Below are 17,549 nucleotides of genomic sequence, written 5' to 3'. Positions count from 1 at the left end.
GATGCTACCCCTTTGGGCCCTTGGACAAGTCTAGCTTATTTTTATTAATCACTGAACTTCATTGCCACAACTTCTAAAAGGCTTTGTTAGAATGTTCTAAACTATTTGTATATTGTTCAACACTAAACTTGCAGTCAGCAGTTTTATACAATTTGTGCCCAGTGCAAGTCTGCACATCCTCATTTTTTACGGGGGCACTTCTGGGCCTAGGATCCCCAGTTTGGGTTGGGGAGTGCAATGGCCCTGAACAATTCTATCAATAAACAAGTATATTCAAAATACTGTATTAGGATTAAGCAGTGCTAAATCCAAGTCCACCAGCTTAACTTGTTTGCGATCTGGTTGTCAGTCCGTTTAACACATCTATCATCCCATACCTGCCAGGGAAAGACAATAACACTAGATCTCACTATCAAGATCACCCATTTTATCATGAAATAATTTGGCTCTTAAATTCTCATGCACGGTAAATGCCTCCCTAATTAAAAGCAAACACAACGCACCTTCCGCTTTACCTATTACTGTTGGAGACAAGCTGTGCAATTGTCAGGTCTCCACAGTGCGTTGTGAACAACCTACGTCTGTGTGTGTATGAGTGTGTGTGTGTTGGGGATTGTGGATTGTGGATGTTTCTGTGCAAAGCAGCGTAGTAATGGGAGCATGCTCACGCTTGCAGACTGGTAATGCACTGGGTGTGACTGTTGATTCAATGAGGCTTGTCTGCTAGGCTCTTTTAATGGCACAGCTGGTATTTTTGTGAGGCAGCTGCTTGCAAAAGCCAAATGAGCTCATCAGGAGTCACCCAAAGACTCTGTGTGAAGAACGGATCCCCAGAGCGGTCTCACAGTGGAGGCCCATTCCCATCTGCAGAGGACGAACACTAGGAATAAAGGAAGGGAAACATCCAATTCATAACTGTGCAGCTGGGCAAGAAAGGCAAATTGTATGATCAATACAATACTAAGAAACTAAGGATCTGCCCCACCTCCCACATCCTACACTTGAGGGCAGGATTACAACAGTCACACCAGGGATTACCTCCAACCTCAGAGGTTGTCTTTATTATCCATCATATTATTATTGCCCATTAATCATCTCTTCCTCCTTGCACTGTTCTAGCTCATCTCTGGGCTAAACATATACTATATGCTTGTGTGTTGCAACAGAGAGAGAGAGAGAGAATATCACAGGTTTCAGGATCTCTTCTTTTCAGATGTATGTTCATTTCTAGTGCTTATGACGGCAGCTGATTTCCACTGTACAGGGCATGGATGAAAGTCCAGATAGCTCAGTGCCCTTTACTGTAACTTCCAGCACTGCCCACAATCACTCTTCAGCAGACACCTTTCACTTCTTGCCTGTTACTTCTTTGTGACTTTGCAAAGAACCAAGGAATTAAAACAAAATGAAGGCTCGTGTTTTGCATTCCCCCCCACCCGTGACCTGTTCTTGTTAGTCTTGTCATGTTTTATTATTTATGTTTGTACGCAGAAATTATAATAATTGCTTTGTGAAGGTTTTTCACGGATTATGTAACAGATAATTAATAAAAATCTAAAATAAAATTATGGTCAATAATAGGATGGCCCACTATTTCTCAGTTGACCACGGCATAAGCAACAGCGCACAGCTCAGGCCGTGCTGTACCAAATGAGAGTTGTGGGGGAAGTGGCCCCCCAAATATCAAATCACATTATTGCATAAGAAGTTCTGAAACACAGCACTGCCTAAGGTGGTTTCATAGAGCTCATTATTCCATTCTGAGTCCTCGGTACCCACGAGTGAGGGAGGGAAGGGAATGGGGTGAGGAGGGGATAAGGAGCTGAATAGAAAAGTATGATGGAGCAGAGAGTTTGAAATTAAAGGGCAGCAGAGGCCAAAATGTCATTCCTGCAGCTGTAGCAGCCGCCGCCACCAGCCTGTCTGGAATTCCAGTGCCAGCTCCCCTACACACACACTTACATATGCACAAGCACACACACACTCCTACTAGCTAGCTGCATCGGGAGTTATTGTTTTTGCCAAGTTAACATTTCTGAATCCAGTTCATTCTTGGAGATTCGGTGCTCATACTGTGTTTGCCTATGCAAATCACACTGTGGAAGAGGAAAAGGGTTTATAAACCATATAATGGAAGGGGTTCCGTACTGCATTTGTACGCAAAAGCCAATTGCATCGCATTGAGAGCTGAATCTACAACCTGAGGAGGAGAAAGAAGATCTGTGTCTCTTGAGAAGTCCAGGGACTTTCATGAGCTGCTCGCTGAGAGAGAGAGAGAAGACATTTAACTAGGAGATTCTACGTTGTCAAACACACCTTTGTTAACCTAGGCGTTCTCCTTTGTATGCAAGAAGGACCTTGCAAGGAAATGCAACACAGCTATTAATGTAAGAGCACAAGGGCCTGCTAGATCAGGGCAAAGGCCAATCTGGTTCAGCATCACAGTGGCCAACCAGAGGCCTAGGGGAAGCCTGGAAGCAGAACCTGAGCACAACCACATCCTCATGAATTCAAGCAACTGGAATTCAGGAGCATGCTGCCTCCAACAGTGGACAATGTGGCTAGTAGCCACTGGTAGCCTTATCCTTCATGAAATTCTCTCTCTCCTAAAGCCATCCAAGTTGGTAGCCATCATTGCTTCCTGTGAGAACGAATTCCATAGTTATCTATGAGTGTGGGAAGAAGTACTTTTGGGGGGCTGTCCCGAATCTTCCAACATACGGCTTCACTGGATGTCCAAGAATCGCGGTATTATGAGAGAGCAAGAAAAGCTTCCTCTGGCCACGTTCTCCACAAGATGCGTAATTTTACTTGCCTTTTCTCAAAACTGAAAAGCTCCTTATGTTGTAGCCTTTCCTCATGGGGGAGTTACTCTGTTTCCTTTATCATTTTGGTTGCCTCTTTTGGAATGCTTTTCCAGCTCTACAATATTCTTTCCAAGGTGAGGCAAAGAGGCAAGTACACAGTATTCCAAAGGCAGAAGCACCATAGATTTGTATAATGGCATTAGGATGTTGGCAGTTTTATTTTCAGTTCCTTTCCTAATGATCCCCATCATGGGATTTATGTTTTCCACAACTGCCACACATGGGATCGACATCTTCACTGAGCAGTCCACTACCTGCCTAAGTTCTCATTCCTGATCAGTCAACTCCAGTTCAGACCCCATGAGCATATATGTAAAATTATTATTATTATTATTATTATTATTATTATTATTATTATTACCCCTTTGTGCATCATTTTGCACTTGTTTACAGTGAATTCCACTGGACATTTTACTGCCCATTCCACCAAGGGGTTCATCCACACTTCCGCTTGCCCCATGCTTTCTAGGCATGGGTCCAAACAGCCTTTCATTTATCCAATTGCTTTCCCCAGAAAAACCCACTACTATCACAAACATCAATCTGCCGATGTCAATCGATGGACATTTGCTCCGATTCAGTGGTAAACAGCAGGTTTTCCCAGGGAAAAGCAGTGGGACAAGCGGAAAAGTGTGGACAACCCCTAATTTAGGAGACATCCCTTTGGAGCTCTTCACAGTAACTTTTTACTTTAACCATCCTCAACTATTTGGAACCAGCAACATCTCTTATTGTTTATTGGCTGCTATATGTATTAATAGCATATCATTTGCTCTTCAACTGGTGGGTCGGGACCCACTAGTGCGTTGCTACCTGAACCAAGGTGGGTTGCAACAGGAACATGACCACTATGCAAATAAATGGTAAAAGATCAAGAAATAGGTCCCCAAATGAAAAAATGGGTTAAAAGTGGGTGCTGCGTCTGAAAAGGTTGAATATACATATATTATATTCTAGTCATTTGGGAAGGAATTCCATAGCAAGATGAGCAGGTGAGGATCCAGTGGATATCCGGCTGTGCAAGAAAGTTCCAAACACAGCCAGGCTACACCAGCTTAACTTCCTCATCCTCAGCTATATGTCCCCCATCTCATCTCAGCCAGGGCCCAGCTGGCCCAGTGGAGTTTAATCTGCCATATGCTCTGGAAAAGGGGTGCTCTGGGGGCAGGACATGGGCAGAACCATAAAGGGGAAAGTTAGGCTGGATCCTAAGCCTGTTCAGATCGGTCACATGACCTGGTAATGTGATGCACCTGGTTAAGCTAAAAAGAGTGCTGTAATTCAAGCACTATTTTAAAGGCTCGTTTCGCCTCTGCCAGCCTTAGGCCACCTCATTCAGCAGTAGCCCCACTGCTGAACCATTTCAATCTGATGTAACTGTACTCTGTCTTCACTTACACCAGCATGCTTTTTAGCAGCTTCTTGTGTATTGGATTGCCCTCTTATGGGTATGTGACTTGGTTAGTTCACTCGGGATCTGAATATTATGTTTTCTATTCACATCCAAACCCAATACCCTTGCTGCTGCACCATGTTACATCAAAATAGCCTACTGCCATTTACCACCATTGCAAATGTAGCCGTTGCGAAACAAAGGCAAATTATGGTTTATCTGTCAACATGGCCAAGCACATAATGACATTCTCTGTCATTACCCTTCTCAGGCTGGGTTATCAGGGACAAGTTCTGCCCTGTTTCAACAAGAAAACCCAATGATGTGGGCAGAAGTTTTTTAACATTATTGTGAACAACCAAGGCAACCACATCTCTCCAGGAATGTGCAAAAGGAGCCTGGGATACTTTGAATTTTCAGTGCTTGACATAAACCTGATTGAAGCTGTACCGTGTGGCAGAATGCCTCTGTGGCTGTGTGACAGTTTGCACAGTGCATGTCAACACCACAAGCTGGGAAAGGCCTTCCCTGCTGGAGACACATCCACTAAACATGAATTTACTGGCTCCTTATCTGTTACAACAGCATATCTGTGAAAAGGCAAGTGTAAAGTAGGCCTGGGCCACAGGTTGCAATAATACTGGTGAAACAAGAATTTTGGGTTGCCTCTTTCTCTTTGGATAATAATAACCAATTCCTATGACTAAACATACTGGATGGAAGCTTGAAGTTAAGAGCCAAGCTATAAATGTCCAAGAATGCCCTGCCAGTTGAGAATTCACATTACGTTAGCTTTAGGCACACAGGAAGGTGCTTTAAATGGGAAAGCGTTTAAACAAATTATCCCCTTATCTGCAGCCTGAAATGACATGGCCCAAATAATGATGTACCATGTGATATTTCAGCATGCATAGTTTTCCTTTGAGCCTTTGAAGTAGGACTTAATTCCACATGCATGTGTTTACATTCATTGCATTACTTCCCTCCAAGTTTTAGCATTCTCAGAGCATTTATGCAGCTCAAAACCCTCCAAGGTTGAAATTCACACATTGAGGTCGTACATGATGTTAGTGGGTTGGTTGACAATCAACACATTTTAAAACAACTGCACCTAAAAGCAGGACCTCTCAGTCCCGTAGACCACAAGTGGTTAAAAAAAACCATGGCGAGTTTTCTGGCTACTTTCTCACATTTTGAAATAAAGTTTTGTCGCAACCCTGAGATAACCGGTTGAGATAATATTTTAAACTATTTTTAGAATTTTTTTTATCATTGCTGCCTCAGCCAAACATGGTTGCTTTAGGAGGAAGGGCAGGGTATAAAAAGAGCAATAACGATAACAATGGCAATGCAGGAAGAGAAGCCCACAAGAACAGAACCTAAAGGAAAAATCTGCATACTACTAACCACAAGGGCACAATCAGGCACCATATTGAGGGCTGTCCCAAATTATTTCAATGAAACGCTGTAAAAAAAAAACCACCACAGTATTTGAGATGTCAGTCTCAGAGAATAAAGGCAAAAAAGGACTTCTCTTATTAGACTAATGATATGTGTAAGGAAGAACTCAAAAACCACACAGACCTCTATTGGTTCAGTGATAGATATTGCTTTCCCTATGTATAGGTCCTCAAAAATCTCCCAATACTGAGAGGTCGTCCCCCCACTTTTACTATGCAACAGGGGTTGGGAACCTGAAGCCCTCCATATCCTGTTGGACTCCAGCTCCCATCATCCCTCATGCTGGTGACAACTGGTGGGAGTTGTGGCCCTATATATGCTGCTGGGCTACAGGTTCCCCACCTGCTACTACACAATCATGTTTTAAAATTTCTGAAAAGCCAGATTTAAATAATTTACAATGGGAGTTGCCCAACCTAAGCAAGCAGACACACCCCCACACACCACAGAGGGAGGAGGGGCAGGAGGGAAGCAAGGCAGGAGTCAGGTGAGGGGTGAGACTACAGGCCAGTGTGTTTTAGAAACGATTATATGCACATGTCTGCACTGATCTCCTGACATAACAACATTCCTGAACAGCAGGAGATGGAGAGCTACAGTTTTCGCTCTAATAGCCTCCTGGGGTCACTGGGAAGCCTCAAATTCCCCCCTATTCCAAAGCCATTCACATTATCTTCAGGTTCACACACGGCCATCAGGTTTCCCCTGGAGGGGGGGGGCACGCACACAGTTTAAGCCTCAAACCCAATTATTTGCGGCTAAAAACTCACCACTCCCGGTGGCTGAGGGCACATACACACCATTAGGCCACATTTTTTCTGGCGAATTGCTCCAAAATTCCTCAGATTCTCCAGTCCCGCCTTTCCAGTCCACTATTCCACCCATGAGAATTCGCTTGGAGGGGTCGGAAAATTCACTTCAGTTGTGCAACCGAAGAGTAATTAAAAGCGATTTAAACGGCAACCTTTCCCTATCTGCTTTCATGGAAGTAAACCGTCGGAGCTCAACGGGTCTTACTTCTGAGCCAGGCACGTATGGGATGGAAAACTATAGTGCCTCAAGGGACCTTCAGGAAAGGGAAAAAGCAAACACCCGCGATTTCCTTCTGTGGTACTTTAGGGAGGAGGATGCCTACGGACTCGCCTAACTCAAAAGGCGCATCAAGAAAGGCGCAACTGCGCGCGCGTTTCCCGGGCTCAGCAGGATCCCAAGAGCCGTCTACAGAACTCCCGGGTGTGGGTGAGAGAAATAACTCTTATTTACAGACGGCCGTGCGAGAGCAGCAAAAGTAGGTCCACGCCTCCCTTAACAACTCGGGAAGCGCGCGATTACATGTAGCAGCACAAACCAATTTCCGCGTGGGCGGGCAAAGCTTTTTAGAGGATAAGCGATTCCGAATAATCCCTGGGGAGGTGGGAACCCCGACGGCAAGGAGGCACCTGCGCCCGGATGAGCACACCCGTCCGGGCACGGGGCCGTGTCCAGGGAGAGGGCGAGCGAGAGACAAGGGGCTGAAGGAGGGTCGCCAAATCCCAGTCCGGAGCATGCACACGATCCATAATCCTGTCTCCGGTGCAAAAGAGAGACTCGAAAACCCCGTCCCATAGGGGTTTGGATCCAGAGCCACTTAATGCAGGCAGCGATTCCCCCCCCCCCCAAAAAAAAATCCTCCAAGAGTTTAGTCACCCGATATTTTTTTTTAAAAACACAAAAAAACTGACCCGGGTTCCGTAAAGCCGTGCAAGCCGCTCCGGCGCTCAGCAGTTCGAGATCCACGCGACGAAAGACTCCGCTGAGATTAGAGCTGGCTAGGCAGGAAGCTCCGCGCCGAAGGAGGCTTTTAGGGAAAGAAGGGGGAAAGAAAGAGCGGGCGGGTCACTAACGCTCCGGGTAGGTGGAGACTCCGGAGCCGCAAGGAGGGGCCGCGGTCGGAGGAAGCGAAGCGGCTCTTCCCTCTTCCTAGTAATTATTAACCCAGAGCTACCTGGGCCGCCGCCGCCGCCACGCGCAGTTTCTCCTCTCCCGGGGAGGGCGCGCCACTAGGCCGGGCGGAGCAAGTCGGAGTTGCTGAGCTATAGCTCGGGGCAATAGCACCGCCCCGAAACTCCCGCCTGCCTTGCCCTTGCCCTCCCCGTGCCAGATTTAGGACAAGGTGGTGGAGGGGGGAGACGCTCCCCTGGCCTGACCCTGTCGGTATCGGACTCGGAGGCACCTGCTAACGATCGCCTCCATATGGAACGCCACACCAAAAAAGGGGGACAAAGGTGATGTTTTTATATTGGGCCAAGCTTCCGTTAGTATAACAGTAGTACAGAAACTGCCGGGGTGTAGTAAACTAGCCGTAACGAACCATGTATCAAACGTTATAATTTGTGGATTGAATCCAGACTACGAATTTTTAACCATTATATGGGTTAATTGGCTTACCAATTACAGGACGCCTGTGTTGTCAACAACTGTTTTGTGAGTTACCACAGCTAATTGCATGATTGCACTCTTCTGCATTTGCTTTCACTCTAAACTCACGGTGTATAATTACCCCCCTTCAAACTATGTTGTACATATGTAACATTTCATGGATCTGGTTCAATGGATGGGGAGTCTTTGAAAGCATATGCTGTAATAAATTTCTTAGCCTTTTAGGTGGCTAAAAAAATCCTTGTTTTTGCTGCAAGAGACTTCGTCCGATGAACAATTGTCCAGAAAAGCTGGTTCTAGAAGAAATTTGTCACACTTCACCTGTGTTACAAGATATGTTGCTGTCAATAATGGCAACACAGTAGATGGGCAGGGCTTTGAGTGAGGATAATAATGTGCTTGACTTTATGTCTGATCTGTATGTTATGGTTCTAGGTCTGTGGCTGGATATAGACTCTGTACGTTCACTTGAATGAAGTATGTTTTTAAATAATTCTTCATTTAAAAATAAAAAGGAAACAGGATTTTAAAGTAAATCCCATTAGAATCAGTGGGACTTTTTCCAGCCAAGCATGCTTAGGATTGGGCTGGAAAATGTTATGTTTCAACAAGAATTTCCAAACTACAGTAATGTCACATAGACAAAGGAAAGTGCTTTGGAAAACCTGTCACTTTTTATTTGACCATTTATACAATTTCAGCTGAGAGTGCTGAGTTAACCACTTCAATAGAAGACCAGTCTATTGATCTTGTAGTATTTATTTTAATTACAGCTGCCAGTTGCCACTTCGCTCATTCACATCCATCTTTTGTTGTGTTTGGCACAAAACTCAGAGATGCCATGCCTGTCAAACAACGGATTCCACAGCTATGGAAGAAACAGAAAACTAAACCTATAACCAATGCTTATAAATGCTTAATGGATTTTGGTAAGGCAGAAATTCAGGAACTTAGAGAAGTGTGGAACAGTGAATTAGAAGATATTACACAGCCTAAACAATAGAATATTGCTTTAGAGTCTATACAGAGTATTTCCTTGGATCTGAGATTGATTCAGGAAAAATTAATATTTTGAGTATATTGGACTCCACAACTTCTGTATAAGATTGTACTGTCTAGTACAGAAGGTTGTTGTAATGCTGAAAATGCCTCTTTGAGGCATATGATGTGAGCTTATCCAGTGGTCTGAAGTTGTTAAAAGGTAAAGGACCCCTGACAGTTAAGTCCAGTCGCAAACGACTCTGGGGTTGCGACGCTCATCACGCTTTACTGGCCGAGGGAGCCGACGTTTGTCTGCAGACAGTTTTTCCGGGTCATGTGGCCAGCATGACTAAGCCGCTTCTCCAGAGGTGCGCACAGAAACGCCATTTAGTACCTATTTACCTACTTGCACTTTGACGTGCTTTCGAACTGCTAGGTTGGCAGGAGCTGGGACTGAGTGATGGGAGCTCACCCCATCACGGGGATTCGAACTGCCAACCTTTCAATTAGAAAGTTGTTACTCGCCTGAATTTTGTATTGGCAAAAATCCTTTATATTTGCAGACATTTACCTATTGTTCGCTCTATAGGACGCACTTTTTCCCCTTCAAAAATGAAGGGGAAATGTGTGTGCGTCCTATGGAGTGACGACACCATAGCCCCGCGACCCTCTCCCGGCTGGAGAGGTGACACGCGGCTATGGCAGGAGCCTCTATAGCCGTGCGTCACCTCTCCAGCTGGGAGAGCGCGGGGGGCTAAAGAAGCACCCCGCGACTCTCTCCCGGCTGGAGAGGTGACGCACGGCTATTGCAGGAGCCTCTATAGTCGCGTGTCACCTCTCCAGCCGGGAGAGCGCGCGCGGGGCTAAAGAAGCACCCCGCGACCCTCTCCCAGCTGGAGAGGTGACGCGCAGCTATGGCAGGAGCCTCTATAGCCGCGCGTCACCTCTCCAGCTGGGAGAGCGCGGGGGGCTAAAGAAGCACCCCGCGACTCTCTCCCGGCTGGAGAGGTGACGCGCGGCTATTGCAGGAGCCTCTATAGCCGCGCGTCACCTCTCCAGCCGGGAGAGCAGGCGCGGGGCTAAAGCAGCCCCCCCCCCCCGCGACCCTCTCCTGGCTGGAGAGGTGACGCGCGGCTATTGCAGGAGCCTCTTTAGCCGCGCGCCACCTCTCCAGCCGGGAGAGCAGGCGCGGGGCTAAAGCAGCCCCCCCCCCCGCGACCCTCTCCTGGCTGGAGAGGTGACGCGTGGCTATGGCAGGAGCCTCTTTAGCCGCGCGCCACCTCTCCAGCCGGGAGAGCCACGTGGGGCTAAAGAAGCCCCGCTTACTCTCTCCCAGCTGGAGAAGTGACGCGCGACTATGGCAGCAGCCTCTCCGCTGTGCCTTTCCGCTGCTCCCTGACCTGCTCTTTGGGGCTGGTGGTGGGCTTCCCCCCGCCAGCCCCAAAGAGCAGGTTGAAAGGAACCTGAAGCCTGGAGAGCGAGAGGGGTTGTTGCGCACCGACCCCTCTCGCTCTCAAGGCTTCCAAGGTAGCCGCCTGAACACACCTTAAATGGCACCTTGTTTTAGAGTGGGAAAACAAGAGGGGGGAAATTCTCCCCCTCTCTGCGCAGCACCTCCTGCCGCTTCGCTGAAGGGGCGCTGGGCAGAGAGGAAGAGAATTTTTTTTTCTTGTTCTCCGCCCTCTAAAACAAGGTGTGTCCTATTGTCCGGTGCGTCCTATGGTGCGAAAAATACGGTATATACTTTTTAGTTATGTCCCTATAATATGAGGTTTAATGGATGAACAAAAGTAGGTTTTGCGAGCCTTTATGGTGGTTAAGAGACTTATATTTCAAGCCTGGAAGGATAAACACCTACTGCCAAATACACAATGGTCTCAGGACCTCACTGTCCAGCTACATGAACATATTTCATATAGGCATCAGTTTCAGTTTTGGACATCTGGAGGGCTTATATTGATGTATACGTTTAATTTAAGATTTATTTATTGATGGTCACTGTATCCATAATGTGAACTGATGGTGGTTTCTGTTACTGTTACTACTACTAATAACAATAACAATAACAATAATAATAACAATAATTTGTTATCATGTTGGTGTTTTGTGTTCTCTTTCCTCTTTAATTTTATTTCCTCTTTTTCCATTTCCTTTTCCTTGTAAAATCTGCAAATTAAAATAAATAAATAAAGAAATGCCATGGGATAAACAGGTAAACATTTTATGACTGAATACTTAGCTTTCCCTGTCAGTGGTAACAATTTACAGTCATCTTAAATAAAGCACATAACATGTATAGGTAGGCAGGCCTGATTCTAAGTTGGTGTTACTCAAACATTTCAGTAGCCCTCAGAGATCAAATATGGGTTGCAGATTTTTTTTTTTTTTAATAAACATCGGTCACTGTTTACACAACAGAAAGGGAGGAGCTAGAGGGGGATTCATTCCTGAGGACATCTGTGATTGGCACGGGATTTGTCTGAATCTATCAAGTAAGGCTTATTGTGAGTAACAAAGCAATTTCATCCAATGCAACTATCTAAGAAATCTTTATGCACAATAAGACCTCTCCTTTGTGATTATGGTTATACACTGAAAATTAATAAAACTTATTATTAACAAATAAATTAAAAAGACCTCTCCTATGAAGTGCGTCTGTGGTAACATACATTGAAATAAATTATTCCCAGAGACTCATGTGCAAACCTGCATTGAACCTAAGGGAGGCTGATGCTGGCCCTATCTAGTGTTTTACCCTGGATGCACAGCTATTAGTCATTATAGCTAAATAGAACCTCCATGCACAGAGACAGTATATCTTTTCATACTGCATGGGGATGGCCATCAATTTTATGCTCTGCTGGTAGACTTCCAGAGGCATTTGGCTGGCTGCTGTTGGACGAATAATGCTTATTTAGATGTGCAGTGATCTGATCAGGCATGCTAGGATGTGTAGACAAAAGTATGAGAATAAAATTGTGAAAATAATTCATGCAGTACAATATATACGTGCAATATTTTAGAAAATAACAAGAGGCCAGGGTATGCACCATGACACTATATGATTGCATGTGGAATTATTTAAGCCAAAATAGGATGCTTGATGCCTTTTTTAAAGCTTGACTGAGTTTTCATGCGCATGTAACAAGCTGTAATCTACAGAGCTGCAAACTACCTAAATGTAATGGCAAATATTAAACAAACAAAGACAGGGTGATGACCCATCAAGAAAGCCATAAGCAAAGCTCTGGGTTAACTAGAAGAACAAAGGCTAGTAGCATAGTTCAGGTTAGCAGTTTTTGTTTGATGTGAGTTCGAGGGAAATCGTTCCAATCTGTAAGCAGCAATGCAACAGAGAAGCAATATTAGTGGGGTGGGAGAGCTGAGAATAATGTCAATATATTTTTATGGTAAGCGTTGCAGGAGGTAGCTTAGATGATCCTTGGGGTCCCTTCTAGCTCTACCATTCTATGATATGGAGGGGGGCTCTCCCACCTCACTATATAGATGGCTGCCTAGTACAGGGTTAGGAGTGACACAATGTAGGAGTAAAGCAACAGATTAGAGACAGAGAACCTGATGGCTGGCATCCTTTAGAATCCAGGGCTGCACCTAGGATAGAAACAATAACCTCTGGGGGTGTAACGTTGTGCACCCTTCCATCATAGGCTCAGGTTGTATATGTGTGTAATTAAACCATATATCATAAAGACACCACAGTCTCTTCTGTGCCTCATTGTCCAAAAAGGAAACACAAACACAGGGTAAAACATGCCTGGAACTCCCTGGAATCTCACACGGCTGTGAAGTTTGCGGGTGGTGTTTAACAATGCGTTAACAGGCATGCCCCTTGGGGGAAATAGTATATCTGCCCCACCCACCCCACTAGCTTGTTCACTTCTACAGCTTCTTTTCAAGAATGTGGAGTTGTGAACCAAGATGGAAGGATATTAGGTAGGACCTGAGAGACAAAGATTAAAATCCTCCTCAGCCATGAAGATCCCTGGGCCAGTCACTGTTGCTCAGCCTAGCCTCCCTCACAGAGTTGTTGTGAGGATAAATTGGGGAGAGGCAAGAACCCTGAGCTCCTTAGAGGAAAGCTAAAAGCTCACATAAATAGGTACATAACAAGCAAAAAGTTAGTAGGTGAGGGGGGCCCATTACCTGAGTATAAGCCTCCTTGAATACACATGCATAGGATTGGGCAGTGACAGGGAAGTTTCAAGAGTGGGAACCCTGATTCATAAGTGAGCATCCCTTCTCACTAGGTAGGGGGCAGGGCAGCAGGAGACAGCCCCAGACACACCATAATCTCTTCCCGCATCCACCCAATACCACCCAGGAAGAAACAGTGGCGGGGGGGGGGAGAGGACTTGAAGTTAAAGAGGCAATGCAAACCCCGCTGTTTCAGATTCTGCATCTCTGAAGGTGACTTTCAGTTGGAAGGTATCTCCTGCAGCCATCAGATAACTTTATGCATGCATGCAGTGTTCAAAATTCCCATTGTTCTAGGTGCATTTTGCAACAGGGAATTTCTTAGTACTGCGTCTAAGATTTCAGATTAAAACTGCAGAGTGGAAGGAAACAAGGACCTTCCAGCTACTCTGAAGACTGGAGAAGAGACCCTCTTAAGAACATTAAGGGGGTGGACAGGGGAAGGACTAGGCCATACGAAAAATGAACATATATTTTAGCTGCAGTTCATTCATTTCCAGATTTGTATTCTTGTTATAAAAAAGTGAGCCTAGACATTCCATTGTTGCCCCCATAACCTAGGTTTAAGGTGCCATTTAGCTCCTAGCTTCCATATCTCAGTTTCTAATGCTATCTGCTTGTGCCCATTCATCAGGACCAGCAGAACGGTTGTCAGAGAGAAAAGGCTGAAATGCTGTAGGGCAAACTATGTGTGCCATTGGCACCTCAGCTTCCCTTGTAGACCTGATTTCCTAAATTTCCCATTAGTCCAATGGATAGTCAGGCCTTGAGAAGCATGGAACTAGAAAGGGTTGGTCAGGTACAGAGATAGGCAGTGGGAAGGTTGCCTTTGCCTCTCCCTGAGGATATGTGAAATACAGGTGGGTCCGCTTAGAAGCTGTCCTGGTCCACCATTGTGTCTCTGTTCCAGCCCAGGGCCTGTTCTAGCTAGTGCCTACGTTCCCAGAAGCAGGCCTTCGTCAGCCACCTGACTGGCACAATAATGCTGCCATTCTGCATAGGAAGACAGGGTGCATTGTACAGCCACAGCCGCCTAAGAGCTGTTCATGCAGCTCTTCTGCCTGAAAGGAAGTATTGTTTGAGATGACCCAGCCCTTCAACCTCTTCCCAACACCAGGGAGGCAGAGCTGCTCCCAGCATACAGAACAGCGCCATTCAGAGTCCTCCACATCTCCATCCCACAGCAGCTGCTGGTGGCCCTGCCCTCTCTTGGTGCTGTGAGGCCCTAGAACAACAAGGACTTAGGGAGGCAGGGCAGGCTGGACCTTGCCACTGAAAGCTGCACCTTCAGCCATGGAACACACAGCAGAAGGAAGGAGGATGAAATAATCTAAGTGCCAGCTGCTGGTTCTGTTCCCAGTTCCAGCGAGAGATTATTCTTGTCAGGACTGAGGGATTGCACTGGTTCATGGTAGTGCTGTATGGAATGTGTGTCACGCAGTTTAGGGACCACCCAGAACCAAAACCTTGTTCTGAGAAACAACTCCCAGAATAGCAGAAGATAAGCATTGGGTAAGGTGGGGAAACTGCTTTTAATTGAATTTTATAGTTATTTAATAACAAACAAAGCAACCAAAAAGAAACAACACTTGTTTGCTAATTACAGGGGGTTTTATCAGCACAATATATTTCCACATGTATCATGTTGAAAAATGGAGATAACCTTGTCACAAAGTTGGATTAGTCACCAGAGGGCAAGGAGGATGTCCATTTATTAATACAGCTAATAAATGGAAACCATATAAAATAGTATCAAAATGTTCCCTTTTTTGCTTTACCTTGAATTATTTATTTATTTACTATCCTGTGCGAAGCTCTCAAGCAGTGCTACATGATCCCATATTTTAACATACAAACCGTGTTTTGTAGGAGGTGTATTCCCTTTCCAACAGCCTGTTAATTCTACTTGAGCCACTGCCAGTAACACTGCTAGTAATTTGTTATGCTTAATTTCCTCATTAAGCTCACTTTTGATTGACTAGAGTGCCAACACTGGTCTAACTGAATTTTTTTGCTAGTAATCTTAACCAGCTCTAAGAACGCTTCCTCTGAAAACTTGTTTGCAAAAGGACAGCTCCACTACATGTAGAATAGTGATCCACTCTCAGCACATCCCCAACTGCATGATGGAAACACTTATTTGCCATTGGAATATACTCAGAGTCGCAAAGTGATTTCATGCTCTTTATTCAGCTCATAGTGGTGAGGAGGAATGAATGAATGTCCCCTCAAAGTATCTGCTTTATATACATTATTTACACAATGGGCTGCACATGATTGGCTAATTCCGGAATTCTACTGTAAGCCAATCAGGTTGTGGATTCACTTCTATCTGGAGCATGATTGGGTGGTTCCTGCCAACCAATCATACTGCTGCATTGTTCTAGGACCAATCAGACTGCTGCATTCTGAATCCTATTGTTCTAGGACCAATCAGACTGCTGCCTTTTGGATCCTATTGTTCTAGGACCAATCAGACTGCTGCGGTTTGGATCCTATTCAACTCAGTACATAACAGCCATGTAGGGCAGTTTTAGAGGAATCCTAAAAGGTGGCTTCCTGGATTCTCACAAAGATAGTGTATAAACTGGGAAGGGGAGTTAGTCCACACACTATCTGATTCACTATCTTCAAACTCTCTAAAATCATTCTTCCACCCCTTCTTAATGTCATCTGTCATGCCCATTACATGCTGTTAGGGAGGATAACTTTTGGCAATAACCATGCCAATGGGAGCTATGTTGCAGGTGAACGTATCCCAGGCTGGCTGCTGTTCCTGTGAACAGAGCAAACAGCAGGTTGACAGAAACACTGGCAGAAAACAATATTGGAAGAAGTGCTCTAGAACACTAATAGAACAGTAGAATGAATGGGAATCTAAATTTCTGCCTTTCTATCACCAACTGGCTGATTTACAGCACTTCCTGATTTACACCGCTGTCATGTAGATTTCTCAGAAATGTTCCTAAAAACATAGGATTACCAAGGATACAGAGGTCACACCTAAAATGTATTAGAAAGCCAATATATCCTGCTGAACATATTTAGCAGCAGGCATTGTCCTCACAGCAAACATGGGGAGAAGGTTGGATAGTTGTGGGGGTGGATAGGGGCAACTGTTCAGGCCCTCAGCTTTGTTGCCCCATGCCTGGCACAGACGGCCATGCCAGGCAGCACCACTGCGGGTCCAGCCCTACTGCTTCTTACCCACCCTGCAAAAATACCCTTCCTCCATCAAAACTCTCTCTTTGAATTCTAAAATATATTTGAATATTTTTAATTAAAAAATAACTGCTTAACTTTGGCTGGATTGTGCCCTACCATTTTGTGACCTAAATAAACTATAGCAAACTTTAGAGAGGAAATGAATGTTCCTCTTCTCTGCCGTCATAGGTAACTCAAGGGCCTCTTTTTTGCAAATGTCCTAAACTACCTGAGTTGCTCCTTTTCCCGTGTAGTTGTTTTTTTAAAAATTACAGTATAACAATAAAACAACATTGAAACGCTTATTACAGTGAGAAACTGTGATACTTCTAACAACAATGCTTCTAAGCAGACTTGCATTGGTTACATTAAGGTGGAAGACAAAAAAAGGCCATAATCAGGTGTCTCGCCACACCTTGCAAATTAACATAAGTAAGGAACGGGACCCGCGTCTCCGTGAAGCCATCTGCTTGCATTTCCCCCTTCGCTAGCTTACACCACTGAATTCATTTTTCATCCAAGTCTGCCTGGCTGCCACCCTTTGCCAACCTGGTTCTTCCCAGAGGTCTTGGACTACAACTCCCATCAGGCCCAGCCAGCAGATGTTTCCACAGGAAATGCAGTCCAAAACATCTGGAGGGGCGCTAGGTTGGGCAAACCTGCTCCATAAAATGCCCCTTCCCTATTGCGCCTGGTCTAACTGAAGCGCGGGCCGGGTCTAACTGGACGGGCGTCTGGCTGCGCTCCTTGCCCAGCAGTCGCTCCATCTAGCCCTTCGCAGGACAGAGACCCCTCAGGCCACCTCTGCTTCCCATGATTCACCGCGAAAGCAGGCTCGGTTCGGCCGCGCCCCCTTCCCACTATCCCGTGATCCACTGCGGCTCCGCGCGCGGGAAGGGAAGATGGCGGCGGCTGTCGGGCTCCCGGAGCGGGGATATTTGGAGCTGGTGGGCGCTGAGCGGGGAGCGCGGCGCCGGGTTCGCGAGCTCATGTTCAGCCTCCCAGGTAGA

The 17,549-nt window shown here is 45.6% G+C and overlaps 2 protein-coding genes across 2 annotated transcripts in view; one reads left to right on the top strand and one right to left on the bottom strand.

The window, feature by feature from the left end:
- The window catches only part of PLEKHG3 (pleckstrin homology and RhoGEF domain containing G3), a 53,004-nt gene extending 46,365 nt beyond the window's left edge, over nucleotides 1-6,639 (bottom strand). Inside the window, exon 1 of the mRNA XM_083581440.1 lies at nucleotides 6,492-6,639. Coding sequence (XP_083437566.1) covers nucleotides 6,492-6,606 — 115 coding nt within the window. The 5' untranslated portion in view covers nucleotides 6,607-6,639. The remainder of the gene's footprint in view (nucleotides 1-6,491) is intronic.
- A 10,771-nt stretch (nucleotides 6,640-17,410) lies between these two features.
- Nucleotides 17,411-17,549, top strand: part of NUP160 (nucleoporin 160) — a 34,440-nt gene continuing 34,301 nt past the window's right edge. The window contains exon 1 of the mRNA XM_083591323.1: nucleotides 17,411-17,544. Within this exon, the coding sequence (XP_083447449.1) occupies nucleotides 17,442-17,544 (103 nt within the window). The 5' untranslated portion in view covers nucleotides 17,411-17,441. The remainder of the gene's footprint in view (nucleotides 17,545-17,549) is intronic.

Source organism: Podarcis filfolensis (genome assembly GCF_964270895.1).
Source record: "Podarcis filfolensis genome assembly, chromosome: 1".
Lineage (NCBI taxonomy): Eukaryota > Metazoa > Chordata > Lepidosauria > Squamata > Lacertidae > Podarcis > Podarcis filfolensis.
This window is presented reverse-complemented; position numbering and strand designations above follow the sequence as displayed.